This window comes from Schistocerca americana, chromosome 8 (assembly GCF_021461395.2).
Source record: "Schistocerca americana isolate TAMUIC-IGC-003095 chromosome 8, iqSchAmer2.1, whole genome shotgun sequence".
Classification (NCBI taxonomy): domain Eukaryota; kingdom Metazoa; phylum Arthropoda; class Insecta; order Orthoptera; family Acrididae; genus Schistocerca; species Schistocerca americana.
In genome coordinates, this window is record NC_060126.1 from 508,791,465 (window position 1) to 508,814,621 (window position 23,157).

A 23,157-nucleotide genomic window follows, 5' to 3' on the forward strand; every position below is an offset into this window, starting at 1 on the left:
GCAAAAAATTACCGATTCGTGACTAATGATATTTTTTGACAAGTGTCTTGAAGGTTTACAATGTGCCAAATATCCACGTTCGCGTCATCTGCGCTGGCCACATTTTGGATTCCAGGGAGGATTGTGTATGTTGACCATTCTTACAGCATGTGACGGAATACTAACGGTTCTGACCTATGATAAGATTGATGATAACTAATTGCTAAAAATCGTTCAAAAGCCAACGCCTCAGAAAATATTTTATATTCCAGACAACCGGTTTCGACAGTCTTAGCTGTCATCTTGGGGTCTTAAACATTTTTGCTAGTAAAATGAGTTCATTTCACGCTGAAACTCATGCATGAAATGTGCTGAGTTTTATCCACTTGACATTTTGTGCATGAGATTCAGAGTACAATGAACATGTTTTACTACCAAAAAATGTTTAAGACCTGAAGATGACAGCCTAGACTGTCGAAACCGGTTATCTTGAGTAAAAAATATATTGTGCGGTCTTGGCTTTTGATTGGTTTTAAAAAATTAAAACCGCCCTTCAATATTCTCATAATTAGAGGATTTGACCATAACTACAAGCGTGAGACTAAAATAGTGACTGCTACATATTGTGTCTACACAGGATATATAAATCAAACAGTCTTGGTGTTGATTATTGCAGAACGCTTCATCTTTGCGTGGACATTGTCGATGATCTTGATTGGGAACGACTCTCAAAGAGGCTACATCCGATTAGCATTTATCTATTAGGCCACGGTCACAGGAAGATTAAAGTCAATAACAATCAAGAACTTACCAATCGCGAGTGTTTCTATAGGAAACTGGTATACTGCAAAAATTTAATTATAAGGAACGGAGTGTATACAGGAGCAACCAGAATTCCACCGACGAACTTTCAGAAATTTTTCAGGAATAACTTCTGACTACTTTAATGTAAGGGACCCAAGTTGCTCGGTAGCTCGCTACAGACTTATTACATTTAGTAATTTTTTCATAATGCGGGGCCACAGTCGTAACATATTTCTTTAAAGTCAGTACCGCCATTAGACTGTTGTTTATTTACAGTGTTACATTTACACTTACACAATCATGATTTCGGCTTCAAAGTGCCATTATCAAGTGTGTTAGGTGTTATAAATTGCCTAAGATGGCATACTGTCGTATTAAAATACACTATTAGACAAATTGTGTAAGAGTCGATATTTCTGGGAGTGCCTACTGCTTTGTTTCATTACTGAGTACACCATCTTGGTGTACTGTGTCTAATAGTGTATTTTAATACGACAGTATGCCGTCTTAGGCAATTTATAACACTTAAAACACTAGATAATGGCACGTTGAAGCCGAAATCATGATTACGTAAGTGTAAATGTAACACTGTAAATAAACAACAGCCTAACGGCGGTACTGACTTTAAAGTTATTATATTTAGTTTGGTTTCTTGTCCCAATAGGCTTTGTATGTGTACCGCACGGTGAATTGTGGACAGCAGAGCGAATGTTGACGGTACGCGCTGCGTGTCCTGTCTGACAACAAACTTGTTCCGTTCACTCTCCCCACCTGCTGTTGACGACAGTAATGTCCACTTCGCTCTTCGCCCTCAAGCTTCCATCCCGTGCTGCTCGTTTCTGTCTCGGGTTTGTTTTCCGGCAGTGTTAGTGATACACAGCAGCACTGTGGATAGGCTTGCTGACGTAGAGCTGGGCGATTTGCACCTCGTGTGTGGATCCACTGGGTGCGGTGGAAGAGTGGCGCAGCTACGCCTGCATAGAGGTGTTCCCGCAGTGACTACAACCGCGTCACAGTCGCTTTGTTTTCAGGGATGCATGCATCTGAAGCGCTTTTTAGAAATTAAGCGTGACTCAGAAGAATGGAAGACGGAACTCCCCGTGGAAGACAGGTGGATTTACTTTGTTAAGGAAACCGAAAATTCTGAACACAAATGCCAGGTGCTAAAATTATGCAAGTATTTGTTTTCTATTCCCGCACACGACGCCACTGTGGAAAGAACGTTTGCGCTGATGTCAACCCAGTGGACTGATGTAAGAAATCGACTGCTGCCAGGGACTCTGGAATCAATCTTACAGTGCTGGTTTAACTACAAGCTGACTTGCATGGAGTTTTGTAAATACGTAAAAGAGAAAAGAGACTTGCTTGACGAGACGATGCTGACATCGTTATTTGCTTGACGACAGCTGCTCGTAATGGGTGAATGTAAAGAGTTCGTGGTGGAGACTGGACCTAAGATGAGGACAGGAAGCTGATGTTTGTTATAGAGAAGAAAAGAGATAGATGAATGTGATTTGTTAGGGATGTGGTGATGGGAGGGATCTAGCTATGGGGCCGGCCGGGGTGGCCGAGCGGTCCTAGGCGCTACAACCTGGAACCGCGCGACTGCTACGGTCACGGGTTCGAATCCTGCCTCGGGCATGGATATGTGTGATGTCCTTAGGTTAGTTAGGTTTAAGTAGTTCTGAGTTCTAGGGGACTGATGACCTCAGAAGTTAAGTCCCAAAGTGCTCAGAGCCATTTGAACCATCTAGCTATGTTTTGGGGTTAGGATGGGTGCTCCAGGGTCGAATGTGCTGCACAAGGCAGAGTTTGAGAGTATTAGGCCAGGGTGTCTAGTCCGGAAAACAAGAAGGGGAACTGGTTTTGGGAATACGTGACAGTGCTATTTGCATGGAACATAGAACGGGCTGGCAGGATGACTTCGTGGAGGATATGCGCACACTCGAATGCTTGCGCATTCTGAATTACAGGGATGATGGAGTGGATGATGTCTTCATCAGCGGGTGCAGGGTGTAGGGAGTTGTTTCGGGTGAAGTGATACGACGTGAGGGCGCATTGGGATGGTCAGTTCATCAGTTGGTTGGAGGGGACATAGGTTTATACTTGTTGGGGTATGTGGTTAGGAGTTGATTGCTTGTGTTGCGGGAGTGGATTTTAGGACAGTGTTGGTACAAGTGGAGGTTTTACAGTAGGGGCATGCGGATGGGATTTTGCGGTGTGGGGTTAAAGGTCGTTGTAGGTGAGGCATCTGTGGAAATTGTAGGCTTAGGCTCGGAATCAGGGAGGTTCTACTTTGTGTTTATGATGGTGCACGAAGGCTCCATTCTGAAGGAAGTACATGTGTCTCCAGAGAAGACACCGATTAGGAATGCTGAATCATAGTTGTGGTGAATTCAGAGGGCTCTTCGAATCTGAGAATCGTGACGAATTTAGCATCTGCTCGACACAGCCCATTGTGATCTTTGGATCAGCCACATTGATCACAGCAGCTAGAGCAGGCGAGTGGTGTGGGTTTTGATGTTGTCTAGAACTTGGTGGGCTACGTGGAAGCAGGAAGGCATGTGAACCAAAATTTATGGCAGGAAGTATGTGCAGCAGGTGGGTATGGAAATCAGGACTGCAGGACTTGGTGTTGATGGAACTTTGCAGGGTATTAATTGTAAATTTGTCAAAGTTTGGAAGATTCTTTTCAGTTTCAAGCGACTTGGTTTTAGGACTGAGTATCTTGACGTCCAGACGTGACAGGATGAAGGAATGTTTTTGGAGGAGACGTTTGGGATGAGACAGTAGCGGAGTCCATAGGTTCTGGTGTGTGGGGCTGCAGTGGGGTTTTTTGGGTTTCAGTTACAGGTTCAGTGTGCGTGATAGGTTGTTTGGAATGATGTGTTGGGGATAGCTTGTGTGAGCTTATTGGTTGGGGACTGAGATGTGGTATGGACGTTTTCCTTACCTCGAGCTGGTGTAGCTGAAGCAGATGCAGATGTTGCTAGTTCAGACACAGCTGCTGCGTATGAAGTTTGCGGAAGTGTGGTTGAGGCCAGAGTATTTGCAGCTGGCTCTTCTGCCTCTGGATCCAGACATAGTGACGAAGGCGTTGGCAACAGAGCAACAATAAGGGTCGGTGGTGCTGCTGACTGGTGCAGTCCTGCCGACGCTGGCTGCGGTGGCGGTGGTAATACAGCTGCCGCACGTGCTGGAGTTGTATTATCTGAAAAGAAGGAGTCTGTTGAGACTGGGGATGAAGAGTGCGCGCGCGCCTTTGTGTGTGTGTGTGTGTGTGTGTGTGTGTGCGTGTGTGTGTGTGTGTGTGCGTGTGTCGTGTGTGTGCGTGTGTGTGTGTCTGAAGACAGATGGAACCATATGAGTAATGGGGAAGGTGGATGTGGGGAGAACAGATGGGACTAAAATAGGGGTAAGGAAATAAGAGGAGATGGAAGTGGAGTATGGGTGGGAACAGACGACTGTGGACATTGTAGTCATGAGTTGGTTCAGCGTACAGCGAGCAGTACAGAAAGCTGGAAGAAACTCGGCAATGGCAGGGACAGGCACGTGATGAAAATGGTGGCAAAGGAAATTATGGGTGTGAAAACTGTGACTGGCAACGGTGATATTGGCTGACGAAGGAGGTGATGACTGACAGCGGAGGTGATGACCATTGGCAAAGCGATGATTGACAGTGAGGGTGATGACTCGCGGCAACGACTGACAGCAAACGTGGTGACAAAGACAGTTGCCGGCCGTTTGGCCGAGCGGTTCTAGGCGCTTCAGCCCGGAACCGCGCTGCTGCTACGGTCGCAGGTTCGAATCCTGCCTCGGGCATGGATGTGTGTGATGTCCTTAGTTCAGTTAGGTTTAAGTAGTTCTAAGTCTAGGGGACTGGTTACCTCAGATGTTAAGTCCCATACTACTCAGAGCCATTGGAACCGAAGATAGTGACAGTGAGACGAGAACTTTTCCCTGTTGAGTTTCCAACCCTGACAACAGCCCGGGCAGCTGAAAGAGTTGTTCCAACCTTCGAATGTGCCTCATGGCCGTATATTTCTCTTTATAGTTATTTCATCCTCGCCCCATACGGGTAGAGGGTGAACTGTCTGGAGTACAGCTCCCCGCTCTACAGCCAAAAGTGTTTTTAGAAATATAAACTCAGGTGGAAAAAATGTGATTAGAAACTGAAAAGTTAGCAGATGGTTTCAAAATGTATAAAAAGAATAAAAATTTTTTGGCGTTTAAATAAAAGATTGAAATACTAGATTTTCTTTATTGTTTAGGTTCAAATCAAAGGATTAAAAGATAAAAACAAATATAGGTATTTGAAAGACATTACAAAAATGGTGGCACTCTTGCAGTAAAAAGGTGAAGGAGTTGCACCGAGAGAAAACGTTGGGGACGGGGTAATGTGTTCTAGAGGGTGGAAAGGTGTGGGAAAAAATATAGGGATCTGTTGGATAGGAAACAAAGGAGATTAAAGCAAGTGTTGGGATGGATATTAGGAAGAGAGAAGGTGAGGAAGAGTCAGAGTCATGAGGGAAGAGGACAGGGAGAGACGAGAGGCGAAAGGGAGATCTGATGTGGAGCGAGATAGGTAGGGGAGCAGGTATAGTTGGTGGGATGGATAAATAACAGGGGAGATTTCAATGTGTGCGAGAGAGAGTTGGCTGAAGTTCAGTTGGGATAGGGTATGGAGCGTGCGTAAGTGTAGGGGCAGTTGGACATGTTTGTGAAAGCACATCGGCATGCCAGTATTGTTGATCAGTGGGGAAACAATGGGGCTATTGGAATCTCGTTTGCAGATAGTGTAGATGGAGGTGTTGAATGTGGGCGAGGAGGGGTGGGAATTTGATAAGATGGTAGACCTTCCATGTGGAGGAGAAATTCAAGATAGAGCGCATGACATTCAAGGATTTGCAAGGACTTACAGGACTTTGATGGAGCGAATATGCATGCAGTATAGGCACAGGAGTGGATGGGTCAGATCAATGTTTTGTAGGTGTACAGGAGAGTGGAAGGGTGCAATCCCGAAGTTCAGTAGTTTTAGTTGCGGGATTTCTTTTGGATGGTTAGTAGGTGACGTTTCCATGTTACCTGCTGGTCGAGGGTTGGTTCAAGATATTTTAGTAGATTAGTTAAATGGATGAAACAGTTGCGAATGGTAAGGTCAAGTCGTGGAGGTAAGACATGTTGGTGGTTCATCCTAAAAACCGATTGATGTTGTAGGGTACAGGTATAGATCGATTCTGTTGCTGACTGATTGAGTGTACCTTTACGCATCTTTGCTCCAAAGATGTAGTGTAGCTGACAGGAAAGACCCAATAAAATGGCAGGGTGTGGTTTTGGTACGAGAAAGTGAGTCTGTCTGGACACAGTAGTAATTCGGAGCGAATTGTGTGCATGTAGGGTTTTTAATATCTCGGGAATATTTCATAATATGCAGACATAATTATATTTCATTACTCTAGAAACGATATTTAACTCGATGGCGACCGTGAAACACCGAACTGCAATGACACACACTAACCAAGCGGAGTTTTGTGAATGAGTCGCTGTAGAACGGATGAGAATAATACGAAGAGGTATTAGGTGTGACTGAAGAATAATAAATCAAGTGTTTATCAGATTCGTGTTAACATCATTCAAGCTCATCATTTCTATGTTAGAATTTTGGTGGAAATTATGAAGAGAGTTAGAGGAAGAATAGATTGGACACGCGTCAGTAGGCTCAGAGTGAAGAACTTTCATCATCTGGCACGTGTATGTTATGTGTAAGTTAACCCTCCTGTGTTTTTAGAACCAGCAAGTCTGATGGCTGTGGATTACAGACAGCCAGCATACTTACCCGTATCTTCAATTAAAAAGGAGATATTGAGAGATCTATTTAGATTTCTAGAGAGCAGGCTGGACGGAATCGGCGTCTTTAGCGTGCTGAGGGAGATGGGCTGATGAAGGTGGTTTGGGAATAATCAGTAGTGTAAAGGAGATAAAGAAGAGGACACGGGACGAAGGTTCTGGGTATAAGTGTAGTGGGATGGAAGGTATGGGCATTGATAGTATTGATAGTGATGAAGGATTGGTGATTAGATAGGAAGGAGGCTATGAGGAGGACATACTTGACTGGAAACGCATAAATCTTAAGTCTGAAGAGGAGACCAGGATGCCTTATATGGTCACAGGCTGTCCCCGGCTCAAGGAAGACAAAGACAGTGGATTTGTGGTTGTTGAGCTGATAGGACAGGAGATGAATGAGGTGCAGAAGCTGATCACCAGAAGGGAAATTACGACGGAAGCTACACTGGTGAACAGGAAAGAGACGGCGTTGGTTCACGTGTTGATGAATGGGTCGGGAGTAGGTCGATTTGAAGAACCTGATGAACATTCATGGGAAGCTGATGGGAAACTGGAGAGAGGATCGTGTTATAGAGCTGTAAGGGCGATGACAAAGAAGAGGAGGCATTCTTTGAGGTATCGATAAGTAATGCAGTCGTGACCAGGGGAAGTGTTTTTTTTTAACTACTTGTTGCATGCTTAATTTTGTTTATAGTATGTAGTCTAAGTAGTGGAAGCTGGGAACCTGGGATAAGGCAGTGGTATTTGTAGCATGTGATCTAAGTAGTGGAAGCTGGGAGCCTGGGATGAGGCAGTGGTATTGGTGCATTCGTGTATTATAGAGAAAAGGAAGTAACCAAAATGAGAGTCATCAGGATTAGAACAGATGTCGAAGAGATAAGATTTAGAGTGGACAGCTTTGCTCGTGTTGTTATGTGGAATTGTTCCGGAGGAACAGGTAGTGAGGGCTGGGATTACTGCCAGTGAGGCGGTAGAATGGTTTCCAATACTTGGGAGAGTCAATGGGGAGTGGAGCATCGAACCTGGTGCATGTCTGGTGCCAGTCCCAGCGTTCCTCTGCATTTAATAAGTCCCTGCCTTGTACCTGTATTTGCCAGTGTTGTGTGAGTGTATTCCAGCCACAAGTGAGTGGGAGGGAAGGAACGGTATAAGCGATGGGATTCTTGGAGGAGTAGGGCTTGTAATGGGAGATTGGGGCGATGAGAATATATGGTCTTGATGAGAATATGGGTGAGAAGGATATGGTATGACCATGTCATCATGCTGCTGTAAGGTTAGTGAGTGGCTTCCAGTTTGGGTATCGATGGATCCTGGTAAGCGCTCCAGTTTGTGTGGAAGTTGTATTGGATAAATTCTGGACAGAGACTGGGATGTGGTGCATTGGGGATGAGATAATGCAAAGGGAATGATAATGAGAACACGTAGGCAGTTGCTTATTCTGGTATATCTATGATAAGTCTTTTAACTGTAAGGATACGTCAACATTAAACCAGCACAAGGTTATGTATTTTGTAAAAACAGTATAAATTACATATATTGTTACTATGTTTACATCTTTACATGGGTTCCATCAAATTGTTTACATGACAACGAAGGCAGCTGGTGGGGAAACACATTCACAGGCCATACGTTCTTGCCCTCATCGGAGATCGTATATTCCACAGTAAACGTGTACTATCAGACTACCTTAATATCATTTTTACATTCGTTGACAGAATTCAGCATTGTGTATTATGATACAGTCATATGCTATGAGGGATGGGATAGGAAATTAAAAAAAAAAAAAATCTTATACATGGCTGCACTTTCAGAGACCGTAAATAGTTCCAATGGAAAGAAAATTAGCCCTCGGTCACTATTTTTAAAAAATTAACCTGGTTTCGACACTGCTAGGAGTGTTTTCCTCAGAATTTAAAATAATGAATGGTCCATATTCTATAACATGGACACAGAATTATGACTCAAAATGTACGGAATCGTTGTGAAAGACTGGTAGTACTTATATGTCATTTATAAAATAATAAATATGCCAAAAGGGCATTAGTCACAAAGATATTTAAGATAAAGAAAACTGTGATGGCGAGCCAGTAAGGGCTGCTCGTTACTTGCGTGGTGCAGGTTGCGAAACGGACTGAGGTGCCCGCGTTAACAAATGCGGCCAGGTGAACATGGCAGTGCAACGAGCGCGCCACCTAGTAGCCGTAGGTAGAATTAGGCTACTTCACATTGAAATATAGGCAGGAATGATTATAAATAACAGTATTTGGTACATAAAGGGCAATGTCTGTTTGATAGTACCATACAACATAACATTTTGTCTACATCAAAGCTTATAATTGTAAGATAAAACATGAAAACATCATTATGAAAATGTAGATAGGACTGAATGACAACTTGTAGAAAGCAATAATGACGCAAATTGCAGCCAAGAAACATTTGATAATTGAAAAACATAGGACTACCTTAGAAGGAAAAGAACATTTCGGCAATCTGCACAAGGAGACCCGAAGTCAGATACCGAGTAACAGCTTTATACAGTTGAAAAAAAAAAAAAAAAAAAAATTGTTGCCGTGCGGTTAAAGGCGCTTCAGTCTGGAACCGCGTGACCGCTACGGTCGCAGGTTCGAATCCTGCCTCGGGCATGGATGTGTGTGATGTCCTTAGGTTAGTTAGGTTTAATTAGTTCTAAGTTCTACGCGACTGATGACCTCAGAAGTTAAGTCGCATAGTGCTCAGAGCCATTTGAAAATTTTTGTTGCGTAGCTGTAACTGTTCGTTAAGGATGAGGCTATCCTTTCGAGCAAAATGCTTGAAAATCTCTAATTCTTCTAGAATATCTAGTCTACGCCCTTTCTTTTCGGTGGGCAAAATGTTGCAGTCGCAGATGGCTTTAGGTGAATGACCTGTAATTAGAAGATGGTCGCAAAAGACGAATTTTGGGGGCTAGTGCCGTTTTTTCCTTATCAAGTGTTCTTCATAATTGGTAGTGTAGTCACGTCCTGTTTGTCCTATATAGTACGAGGAGCAAGTATAGCAGACAATTTTGTAGACACCAGAATTTTCTAAAGAGGAATGAATAGAATGTAAATTTGAATGAAGTTTCTTTTTTCAAATTGATATTACTAGAAAAAGCAACGTTGCAATCGTATTTATTTCTAAGACTGCGTTGGATCTGATAAGAGATAGGCTCCACAAAAGGAATAGAGAAATATTTTTTTGAGTTAGACTCGATAACAGAAATGCCTAGCGTAGTAAGTCTTTTAGCAGTTTTCTTTTTAAGGACGTCATCTACTATGTTAGTTTTATACTCGTCGTTAACTGCTATTGTTTTAAGTAAATTGATTTCGTTGTTGAAGTTTTCTTTAGAAAGTGGGATGGAAATGACTCGGTGAACAGCAGAATGAAAGAAGGCTTTTTTATGCTATTGTGGATGAGTAGAAGATGCAGGAACGATTTGGTCGGTATATATTACATTACGAAAACTATCGAAAGAGATTTTATTTGTTTCTATAGTAAGCGTCAAGTCATGGAAATTTATTTGACGGGCTTCATTTTCAAATTCGATAGTGAAAGAAATTTTCTCACGAAGATCATTGAATAGCTTAAAGATACGATCAACACCGTCAGGGGGTCCTTTGTAGATGATTAGAATATCATCAACGTATCTGGTAGAACAACCAGTTAAAGAATAATGACTAAAACTAAAAGCATAAAAGCATAATTTAAGCGAATGTTGACAAAATGTCACTTCAGAATAATACATTACATGTTTCTATGTGCATTTCAAACTCTGCTCACAATTGCAAATTACGTAACAGTGGAGTGTACACTTACTTAGTCTTCACTAAACGAAACATCACGATGCCGGCCGGAGTGGTCGTGCGGTTCTAGGAGCTGCATTCTGGAGCCGAGCGACCGCTACGGTCGCAGGTTCGAATCCTGCCTCGGGCATGGATGTGTGTGTTGTCCTTAGGTTAGTTAGGTTTAATTAGTTCTAAGTTCTAAGCGACTGATGACCTCAGAAGTTAAGTCGCATAGTGCTCAGAGCGATTTGAACCATTTTTTTTTGAAACATCACGAATTTTCCAGAAATAATTTACTGTAATGCAAAACATGTATTTATGAACATTTGCACTCCTAAACTCAGCAACAGTTGGCACTGCAGTGAGCAACGCAAAGCTCTTCATTAACCGAACTGTTTTGCAAATGATTAACTTTCATGTGCGTGTGTTCAGTACAGAGTATTTGCTTGTTTTGTGTTAAATTTAAGCCATGGTATTAACTGCGTTTTTAGATCCGAGCATGAGTCAGTCATTTTCGTTTCCTTTTTGCCAGATTGCAATTCAGTGATACGTTCGTAATTGCAATCTATAAACAATTAATAATACATAGTAATTTCTACTCACACAGTGACCTGGCGACGGTTCTCAACTGATCTGCAGTCTAAATTTGTAACAGATTCAGTTTATTTACTCCAAATGTCACGAACTATTTCGTATTTTCGTCTTTTTGTAAACATTTCTTTCGATCGTTAACATACAAAAGTAGTCGCGCGATAACGATTCGGTTATAGCTGTATCTGCACTTCGTCCGGATATTCATTATTCGTCGCTATAGATGTCTTTCCCAAACAACGGAAAATATAAGCTGCATGTGACATTCAAAAATCTTAATTAAATGGAAGTGTACATCCGTTGTAAGTTACGTTAAGAATTCAGAGAAAAGAACAAGCCTCGCAGTCTCTCGTCTAGTTACATCAAAGCTTAGTTTTATACATCGAACATTGCACTTACGCCCCTCAAATCAGAATGAGACAAACCAGCGACAACTTTCAGCATGTCCGTAATGCTCTCGCGGTCCCGTGACGGAGGGCGCCACTCTTCGTTGGATCTTCTCCATCCCTTTTCCTCATCGTACTCGGTAAGGGTCCCACACTAAGCAGCAACAGTCGAGAACCGGTCGAACCAGTATTTTCTAGGCCTCTTCTTTCGCGGGTGAATTACGTTTCCTTAAGATTCTACCAGTGAATCTGTCTGAGACATCCTTTCCTTAAGTATTTGTTCTATTGCCCATTCTACTTTGCGCCGTTCCCGACGGTTATTCGTAAGAATCTTACGGTTGTTGTTGTCTCCAATGATTTGGTACCTAATGTGCACGGTTTCCCGAAAATCTCCACGGTGTCCTGCCGCTGGAAGTGTCCTGGAGACAGGAACAGTGTCCAGGAAAGTCTCAAGGACCCTCCAGTAATGAGTGCCGTTATGCTTGCTTTCTTATTTTTTGAGGAAGGTCATTGTCTGCATACAATTGTAGCTGTAAATAACTTATCTACAGAATTTTGAATTAAAAATAGAAACAAGCCACGAGTTCGAAGACAAAAGTGGACATCAGAAAGCGTTCCACTTGTCGAAAAGGTTAAGAAACGCTGCAATAAATCGTCAACATACAGGGGACAGGCAAAATAACGTGAACGGCGGTAGTTACGGGATGGTTGTGTTTGACGGTCAACAGTGACAGGTAAGGCACGTGTCGCTCTGGACCCTGTGTGTTGAATGCAGACCAGGCATCAGTGCAGGTTGTCTACGAGTAGTGCACGCATGTATTTGCAAAATGTTCGAATGTTTGTGAAATTTTATGGGACTTAACCGCTAAGGTCATCAGTCCTTAAGCTTACACACTACTTAACTTAAATGATCCTAAGGACAAACACACACACCCATGCCCGAGGGAGAACTCGAACCTCCGCCGGAACCAGCCGCACAGTCCATGACTGCAGCGCCTGAGACCGCATCGTATTTGCATTCAGGGGCCGAGGTCGACGTGCAATGAAAGACCTAACAGAGTTCCAAAGAGAGCACATTGTGGGGACCCGACTAGTTGGAGCATCAGTTACCGTGACAGCCAACTTACTGAATGTTTCAAGAGCAAGTGTTTCAACAGTAATGACAGCCTACGCAAGAAATGGAAAGATGTCATCGTGTAAACGTAATAGTGGGCGCAAGTCAAAACTAAATGACAGAGATCGTCATACGCTAACACGAACTGTGTCAAAACAACACAAAACTACGGCGGCTAAAGTGACAGCAGAGCTCAACAGCCATGTTCGAGACTCCGCATCCATGGAAATTGGCCGCCGAGAACACGATAAAGCGAATACTCGTGGACGACCTGATATACTGAAACCAACGACAACGAACGCAAAGAAGCGTAAAACATGGTGTCGGGAGCATAAATCCTGAACGGCTGACCAGTGGAAACACGTCGTACGGTCCGCCGAGTCATCGTTTTCATCTCCAACATCGGGCGTGGTTTATGTCTGGAGAACGCCAAAGAAGCCTACATTTCTGATTGCTTGATTCCAACGGTTAAGCGTAGAGGTGGAAGTGTGATGGTGTGGGCAGCCATACCGTGGTATTCTGCTGGCCGCATCATTACTCTCAAAGGCTGTGTTACAGCCAACGATTATGTGAGCATTTTAGATGATCAGTTGCACCCACGATTCAAATGCTCTTCCCAACAATCATGCCATATTTCAGGACGATAATGCACCCATTCACACAGCCAGGACGGTACAGTCGTGGTACGAGGAGCGTGCAACTGAACTGCAGCGTCTTGCCTGGCCAGCACATTCCCCGGACTTGTACATCATCGAACCCTTGTGGGCGGTATTGGAGCGCAGACTCCGGAGCAGATTTCCGCCTCTCTCGTCACTACAGGAGTTAGTAGAGGTTCTGATTGAAGAGTGGCGTAACATTACACTGAAGACTAAACAATCATTATATGCCAGTATTCCAAGAAGAATCGCAGCTATATTACGGGCAAATGGTGGTCCAATTACTTATTAATAAACCATTCCCAAACAAGTACAGGTGATCACATTATTTTGCCTATCCCCTGTAAATTGTAAGTGGTAACAACCCTCTGAAACTCTCTTGTGGTACTCCCGAAATTACCTTTACGCCAGTCGTTTGTCCCGCTTAGAATGACGAGTAGCGCTGTATCTGCTAGGAAGTCCTCATCCAGCCATAAAGCTGGTTCGATATTCGCAAAACTCATATTTTGTTCGCTACGCAGCAGTGCGGAACTTCGTCGAACGCCTTCCTGAAGTCAAGCAGCACGGCTGCACCTGGGCGCATATGCCTGCTGTGCTCTCGGTCTCACGGAGGAGCGGAGCGAGCTGATTTCCACAAGACTTCTATTTGTGCAATTCAATTCATGTTGATTTTTATTTTCTCTCTCCATAAACGTAATGATGCGTGGGTACAACACACGTCCCGTAATAGGTCGTATAGTAATACACATGTGTACTACACCCTCTGTTGAAAATGGGATTGACCTGTGCTTTTTTGCCAACAACAAGGTAGACTCATAGTTCCTTCAGCGACCTACGTTAAATTTACGATATACGAGTCCGTCAAATGAAAACCGAACACCCAAAATAACACACAGTCCACGTGACGGGTCAGCCTACCACTGCTACGTTTCGATGCTGTCACCACTGTGGTAAGAGATGGGCAGAGTGCCATATCACAGGTGCATGAAGTTATTGGAGTGTGTTCGCCCAGCTGTGATAATATCGTACGGCCAGCGCCTATGACTCGACTACCCTCCAGACAGCTGTGTAGCAGACGTGGCCTGCCCTCCTCGCTCTCACGGGCGCGGAACCACAGTAGGACGAGTCAGCGATTTGGTTGTTTGGTTGGGAATCACTGCAACATCCTCCGTACAGCCCGGATCTTCCACAGCGTGATTTTCACGTCTTTGGCGACCTGAAGAAAGACGTGCGTGGACGTCGGTTGGACGAGAGAGTGCAAGAGGGGGTGCGGCTGTGGATTAGTCATCGGCCGACCGCGTTCTGCGAAACAGAAATTGATCATCCCGCCTCCCAGCGCGATAAATGTCTTAACGGGTGTCGTGATTACGTTTGAATAGAATCATCCCACGGTCCTGTTGTCGCGAGTGTTTGATTTTCATTTGAGTGCCCCTCATAAAAAAAGAATACCTCAGGCTTGCGTTTTTTTTAAATTGCCGATAATGCGTACTTGGGTGACCGGGAGCTTGCTGTTGTTCCACATATCTTACAGCAATAGCGTCATTTTTTTCTCGGGTAAAAATGCATTCCCACAAACTGGCTGTGTGTAGCGGTCTGTCTACTGAGCTCCAGGCAGCCCACCAGCATTTTGAGCCGCAACCACATTTGAACCGCTGTTTGTTAAGTTTGTAAAAAGAAAATAACGGTTGGCCGTACCAAAAAGTGAAGCAGAGGCCAGTGTGAACCCGTAGAAAGTAATTTAATGCATCTGGTGGCACAGAGTAGGTGTTACGAACTGCATCCCAGGGGTGTGACTGCCGCTGTTAGCGTCTGCTGCCAACAATTGAGACGCCTTGCGGTCGTCATATAAGAAAAGCTATCAACGAAACTACATCGAGTGCAGCCACTGAACGGGAGTGTCCGTCTGCACACTGCTGGTATCACTAAACAAATTTCGCAGGTTCTTGGCTGGAAAGCAATCCCTACTTCACTTATTCTTGCGCCAGCAACGTTCACCTCTTTCGGTTCATATCGAACAACCATCAAGAAAATTTCTTTGTGGTCAAAAAATCACTTCACTCTTGGACTGGCAACACCGCTACCTCAGTAAGTTTCTACAGCCCGCCCGTTTAGCCAAGCGGTCTAACGCACGGCTTTCCGGAGTGTGAAGAGTGCGAAGGAGCGCCTGGTCCCCGGCACGAGGTCCGGTGTGCCACCCAGTCTGTGGATGGTTTTTAGGCGGTTTTCCATCTGCCTCGGCGAATGCGGGCTGCTTCCCCTTATCCCGCCTCAGCTACACCATGACGGCGATTGCTGCGCAAACAAGTTCTCCACGTACGCGTACACCACCATTACTCTACCACGCAAACGTAGGGGTTACACTCGTCTGGTGTGAGACGTTCCCTGGGGGGGGGGGGGGGGGGGGTCCACCGGGGGCCGAACCGCACAATAACCCTGGGTTCGGTGTGGGGCGGCGGAGGGGTGAAGTGGACTGCGGTAGTCGTCATGGAGTTGTGGACCACTGCGGCTGCGGCGGGGACGGAGCCTCTCCGTCGTTTCTAGGTCCCCGGTTAACATACAATACAATACAAGTTTCTACAGGTGCGGAGTTCAAAACTGCTTGAGACATTATCAATGTATTTTAGTTAATGTGAGATATTATATTGATGATGATTAAGTTCTCTCTTGTTTTCTGTCATATTCACTAAACCAACGAGAAATACTTTAAAATCAACACTTTTTTAATACAAACGAATTACAACCTTCCGCGATAACCTTGTGACTAACGTGTAATTTAATAAAACAGAAATTAATGATATTCATAATACGAGCCTGCCCAAAACTTCAGTTATTAGTAAGGCATTTCTGACTTTTGAAGTCGATATGCTTTGTCCCACCCATGAAGCATTTCAACACTATAACTTATGCAAATCTGGCGATGAGAGTAGACCTAAAAAGGAACCTAGTGAATAAATTATTGCAACGTGACAACTAATCGTGAAGACAATTTACGGACTTCTATTCAGGTATGGGTGGTACGACTGGACCTGTTAGGAGGATAGTTGTCGTTGCTTTTCTGTCCTACAGCTCCTGTAAGCTGCCGGCTGTAGTAAATGGATTCTCTAGTTCATGTGGTCCACGAAATTACTACCTCCTTAAATTTACTGCCGGGTATTAACAATTTCTAGTGGAAGGTTTTGACCAACCAGTAAAAATTAGCACGCAACGGATAACGCAATATTTCTTTTTTGAACCACTAAATAAAGTACCTATACACAGCTTACTAGGCAATATATATGGCTTTCATTTTCTTAATTTCGTGACCAAGGATTCGACTGAGGTACTGATTTTGAGCTATTCTCTATGATGAGGGAGCAAATAATTAGCAAAATATATGGCTTAAAAGATATTTATTCAGCATCAATGGCGTTTAACTACTGGACGTATTTCTGTTGCAATGAACATGATCACAATTGGCCTCGGTAGTTAACATCGTTTAGTTCCGCCACATAATTAAGGAATGGGAGATTGGACCGCAGACTTGGCTTCAACGCAATTTTCTACAAACACACAATTACACCGAAACCCATGCTTGTTGTTGTTGTTGTTGTCTTCAGTCCTGAGACTGGTTTGATGCAGTTCTCCATGCTACTCTATCCTGTGCAAGCTTCTTCATCTCCCAATACTTACTGTAACCTACATCCTCCTTAATCTGCTTAGTGTATTCATCTCTTGGTCTCCCTCTACGATTTTTACCCTCCACGCTGCCCTCCAATGCTAAATTTGTGATCCTTTGATGCCTCAGAACATGTCCTACCAACCGGTCCCTTCTTCTTGTCAAGTTGTGCCACAAACTCCTCTTCTCCTCAGTTCTATTCAGTACCTCCTCATTAGTTATGTGATCTACCCATCTAATCTTCAGCATTCTTCTGTAGCACCACATTTCGAAAGCTTCTATTCTCTTTTTGTCCAAACTATTTATCATCCATGTTTCACTTCCATATATGGCTACACTCCATACAAATACTTTCAGAAACGACTTCCTCACAATTAAATCTACACCCGATGTTAACAAATTTCTCTTCTTCAGAAACGCTTTCCTTGCCATTACCAGTCTACATTTTATATCCTCTCTGCTTCGACCATCATCAGTTATTTTGCTCCCCAAATAGCAAAACTCCTTTACCACTTTAAGTGTCTCATTTCCTAATCTAATTCCCTCATCATCACCCGACTTAATTCGACTACATTCCATTATCCTCGTTTTGCTTTTGTTGATCTTCATCTTATATTCTCCTTTCAAGACACTGTCCATTCCGTTCAGCTGCTCTTCCAGGTCCTTTGCTGTCTTTGACAGAATTACAATGTCAGCGGCGAACCTCAAAGTTTTTATTTCTTCTCCATGGACTTTAATACCTACTCCGAATTTTTCTTTTGTTTCCTTTACTGCTTGCTCAATATACAGATAGAATAATATCGGGGACAGGCTACAACCCTGTCTCACTCCCTTCCCAACCGTTGCTTTCCTTTCATGCCCCTCCACTCTTATAACTGCCATCTGGTTTCTGTACAAATTGTAAATAGCTTTTCTTTCCCTGTATTTTACCCCTGCCACCTTTAGAATTTGAAAGAGAGTATTCCAGTCAACATTGTCAAAAGCTTTCTCTAAGTCTACAAATGCTAGAAATGTAGGTTTGCCTTTCCTTAATCTATTTTCTAAGATAAGTCGTAGGATCAGTATTGCCTCACGTGTTCCAACATTTCTGCGGAATCCAAACTGATCTTCGCCGAGGTCAGCTTCTACCAGTTTTTCCTTTCGTCTGTAAAGAATTCGCGTTAGTATTTTGCAGCTGGGACTTATTAAACTGATAGTTCGGTAATTTTCACATGTGTCAACACCTGCTTTCTTTGGGATTGGAATTATCATATTCTTCTTGAAGTTACTTGCAACGAAAGTGTAAAGATAATGTGCAGTGGAGAGGACATACATTAGGCAACAGAATTCAGATCTTTTACAGCTCTAATGTCCCTCAAAAGACGCAAAATAACCTACACTGGACTGGATCTCCGACTGTGAAAAGACGTCTGTACGTTTCGCAAACGCCAGCCATGTACCATAAGTAAACAATTCTCCACCTGAATATCACGGTGTGAACCATCGACATGCGTAGTGGCAAAATAAACAAAGTGACTGACGCGGAAACTGATTTATTTGTATTAACCAACAGTCGCAGCCCTCTTAATGCGTTCCTTACGGACGAAATATTGATGTTGAAATCGACGGTCACATAGTTACCAAATGCAGTCTACAAAGTTGCCAGTTCTCCGTCAGACTAGCGACAGGAAGAGCAGGAATGCTCTCAGCCACTGTGTTTGTTGAGCTGGCTAACCGAGGTCGACTGCCCTGTGTTCGCCGGCAGCCGAAATATCTGAAGTGTAGCCCAGTGAGTTTTATTCGCAGTTCGGTAACTACGATGTGACTATAAAGCGTACTTATGAACAACATCCCGAGGCACCGACTGCAACAGGAATATCATAAAGGGAATTACTTGGGCGGCCTTCCTTTTCAGTAGCTGTCGAAGCTATAGTCTGATTAAAATTACTTGATAGTTGTCGTCCGTCACCTGCTGCTACAGTGTTGCCACATTGGCTAACGCTCGGTTATTGTAGGCCACACCCAAACACAGTGGGTCACTTCAGAAATGGTGCCAATGTGTACTGCAGGAAGCGGCCGCCGCGAGGTATGTCGCAAATGCGGCGTGCTCTTTCGACAGCTGATTTCAAGTGTCCAATGACTGAACTGCGTTTAGTAGCCCTGAATTTAATCTCGGTTCTTGTCACGTGCAGTAAATCCGGGAAAACGGCGGACAACAATTTGTGGCAGAACTAAAATCGCGATCGCTTTGTTACGGCGATGAAAGCTAACTTCCGCGAGCGAACTCGAAACAGAAAAAATGCAGTTTCTGTGCTAAAAGCAAACAAATTTCTCTTCATCATTGGTTACGTGAAACCTTTCTTCCGCTGGCTACACGAGCCGCCGCATTACCAGCCGATGAGCGGTCCTAGTTTTCACTTGGTCGCAGACTACAGGCGTCACAAGCAAATTCCAAACGAAAAACGAATGATTGGAAGAAAAACAGGCCGGCCGGAGTGGCCGAGCGGTTAAAGGCGCTACAGTCCGGAACCGCACGACCGCTACGGTCGCAGGTTCGAATCCTGCCTCGGGCATGGATGTGTGTAATGTCCTTAGGTTAGTTAGGTTTAAGTAGTTCTAAGCTCTAGGGGACTTCTGACCACAGCAGTTGAGTCACATAGTGCTCAGAGCCATTTGAACCATTTTTGAAGAAAAACAGGAGCAAATAAAAAAGTCAATACGATGACGGAAATGACGCTGTAAAGAATTAGAAATAAAAAAAAAAATTTAAAACAATTCGAACCTACAACTGCTACATATCAGGCTTCCTCGACAACCGTTGCGCTGGGTCACAACACAGGATTTAGTAGTTACACAGAGTATTTATTACTGTAGTGACTCAGTCGCAACGGTAAAGTTCGGTTTCACGCAATGTCGTCCGCAGCTTATCTGATGTAAGCCGTTCTCTGTTGGGTATGATAACTGTGCATGTGACGCTGAATCACAGTTTGGCAACAGCGAGCGGTTCGTTTGTGACATGGAGCGGTCTGATTGGAGGAAACCAGCTCCAAAGCGTTGCGTGTCGACTATTCAGTAATTCTAATCGGATTATACTTCTGTTTTTCTGTAAAACTGCAAACTAAACAGCTGATTCACGAAAGCGATTCGCTTTTTTTTTTAGCATCAACAGACGCTATTAAGATAGCAAGTTACACTCACTTTAATATTATACATTTTAAAATAATTTTTGTTTAGATAGCTTCTATTAGCACCGTCTCTAACGCACGTGAAAAAATAGTAGCACTGATTACAAAATGTGAACATCAACAAAGGAAATTCATATGTTGCGAATAACAGTTTTAAATCAGAAAAGCAAATTATGCGAGGAAATCTGGCGCAGCGACTGAAGATAAGACTCAGAAAGCCATGAAGAAAATTAAATACGTGAATGAGTACAGTGTAAGTTCGATTCCAGCGTTAGATAAAATGAAAGCAGAAGCAGCTGTGATGAGGATGTGGAACAAGGAACACAAGGGCGCCGACGTTAATGTCTATGATATGTCATCCTTAAGCAAAACTGTGATTCAGTCTACAAGAACCAAACGAGCAAAAAGGTGCCTCTACTCGTGAATAATGTAACAAGATGAGGTTCATTTAATTGAATCTGGGACGGAATTGCAATGCATCTCCTCGCAGGTGTCATTTTGTTCGTAGCCTATCTCCAGATTTTTTCACACTAACGATACCTGTCTAGGCTATCACAACATTCATACGAGAAGTTTCGAATGTAACTCTGAGAAGAGACTGCTACTTTAAATACTGCGGTACTTGCGGTAGAATCTTACTGAGTGCATAGCGCTAACTATACAACTTGCTCTCATCTCTGAAACTATTACAAAGGTTTAATAACGCATTCACGATGGCCGCTGTGCACACCTGTTTGTCTTCTGACACTACTGATCATCAGCTCTTGATTTACTAAAAAAATTCGGGGTCACATAAAAAGGGCAAAATCAAAAGAGAAACAGGCGTGAAGGCTAAAGACGGCACCGTGTAAAAACTAGAAAAAGTGAAAAACTGGCAAGGCGAGGAATTTAGAATAGATGTTAATCAAATAAAATAAACAGCACGAGATTAACAGGCATAAAAGACAGCCAACCAGTTGCAATAAATGGTGGTTTTCAACTAACCTTTACCGTGGTGCCGACGGATTTAAAACCCGTCTTCTTCATAAGGACAAACCTGCATACAATACGATGACATAACTTGTAACGAAAACCCCATGAAGGAGTATTTTGTGTCCAACAGAAGCTATTCTCAGTATCACAATTTGTAAGCACGGCTTGCCATATGTTGTTCGTGATATTCCTACACTTCTTGTAGAGAGCAGCTTCTATTAGACACCTAATATGGGTCCACGGCGTTTTCATTGTAAGTTATGTTATCGTACTGTATGCAGATTTGTCCTTCTGAAGTAGACGGTTTTAAATCCATCGAAACCATGGTAAAGGTTAGTTGAAAACCACCTTTTACTGCAACAGGCTGTCCGTCTTTTATACCTGCTGTTCTGTAGCCGTTGTTGTAGTGCAGCTATGGTCAAAATATTGAAATTTCGAAATCAAATCTAATTCATTCCTTCCCGTTTTGAAATCTCCACTATACGGCAAAGAAACATCAAATACGTGTCACTGAAGACCTCTTCGCCGGCCGGTGTGGCCGTGCGGCTCTAGGCACTTCAGTCTGGAACCGCGTGACCGCTACGGTCGCAGGTTCGAATCCTGCCTCGGGCATGGACGTGTGTGATGTCCTTAGGTTAGTTAGGTTTAAGTAGTTCTAAGTTCTAGGGGACTGATGACCACAGATGTTAAGTCCCATAGTACTCAGAGCCATTTTTGAAGACCTCTTCGATATGATGTACACACTTCGGTAGCTCTAGCTCATGCACACATTTCGCATCGTACCCCTTCACCAGTTATTGCGGATGGCAGTAATTTTATTTCAGTGATTACAAAACCAAGTAGAACGTACGCAATGGGCAGCCAAGACAGCTGGTGGATGGCAGTGCGAATCAACAAGGCAATGAATGTTTTGAACAGGCTGTAATCTGCTCCCGGGTGATCAGCATTGTCATCCAGTCTGGAACAATGTTCGTTACGACAAGATCATACGCCAGCCAACTATGTAATTCGGTGGTCGTTTGGAATGATTGTAGTTTCGTACTCATAAGGTCGGGCTTCAGTTTATACACCCAACAACCATTTTTAACAAGCATAAAGGAATCCTGTTTGTCTCTGAAAACACCAATTGAACAACGTAGGTTTGCACCGATGTTGGAAACCCACACGTAACATCGTCCCTTCGCTACCGGCTGGTGGGCAGTCAGTGTAGGCTTGGGCATGAAAGAGGGGAAAGTCGAGGCAAATAGTATCTCTGTCACCTGTAAGCTTTCCTACACCAGAAATTTTACTGTACTAGGCGTAATGTAAGATTACAGAGGGGGCTTATTTCTTTCTGTATTTGAGCTTGAGGGACATCAAAAAGAAGCAGTGGTTCGGAAGGGAGTGAGACAGGGTTGTAGCCTCTCCCCGATGTTATTGAATCTGTATATTGAGCAAGCAGTAAAGGAAACAAAAGAAAAATTCGGAGTAGGTATTGAAATCCATGGAGAAGAAATAAAAACTTTGAGGTTCGCCTATGACACTGTAATTCTGTCAGAGACAGCAAAGGACTTGAAAGAGCAGCTGAACGGAATGGACAGTGTCTTGAAAGGAGGATATAAGATGAAGATCAACAAAAGCAAAACGAGGATAATGGAATGTAGTCGAATTAAGTCGGGTGATTCTGAGGGAATTAGATTAGGAAATAAGACACTTAAAGTAGTAAAGGAGTTTTGCTATTTGGGGAGCAAAATAACTGACGATGGTCGAAGTAGAGAGGGTATAAAATGTAGACTGGCAATGGCAAGGAAAGCGTTTCTGAAGAAGAGAAATCTGTTAACATCGAGTATAGATTTAAGTGTCAGGAAGTCGTTTCTGAAAGTATTTGTATGGAGTGTAGCCATGTATGGAAGAGAAACGTGGACGATAAATAGTTTGGACAAGAAGAGAATAGAAGCTTTCGAAATGTGGTGCTACAGAAGAATGCTGAAGATTAGATGGGTAGATCACATAACTAATTAGGAGGTATAGAACAGAATTGGGGAGAAGAGGAGTTTGTGGCACAACTTGACAAGAAGAAGGGACCGGTTGGTAGGACATGTTCTGAGGCATCAGGGGATCACAAATTTAGCGTTGGAGGGCAGCGTGGGGGGTAAAACTCGTAGAGGGAGACCAAGAGATGAATACACTAAGCAGATTCAGAAGGATGT

The 23,157-nt window shown here is 43.5% G+C and overlaps 1 protein-coding gene across 1 annotated transcript in view; it reads right to left on the minus strand.

The window, feature by feature from the left end:
• Positions 1 to 23,157, minus strand: part of LOC124544803 (peptidoglycan-recognition protein SC2-like) — a 140,713-nt gene that overhangs the window by 40,733 nt on the left and 76,823 nt on the right. Inside the window, exon 2 of the mRNA XM_047123488.1 lies at positions 3,737 to 3,994. Coding sequence (XP_046979444.1) covers positions 3,737 to 3,994 — 258 coding nt within the window. The remainder of the gene's footprint in view (positions 1 to 3,736; positions 3,995 to 23,157) is intronic.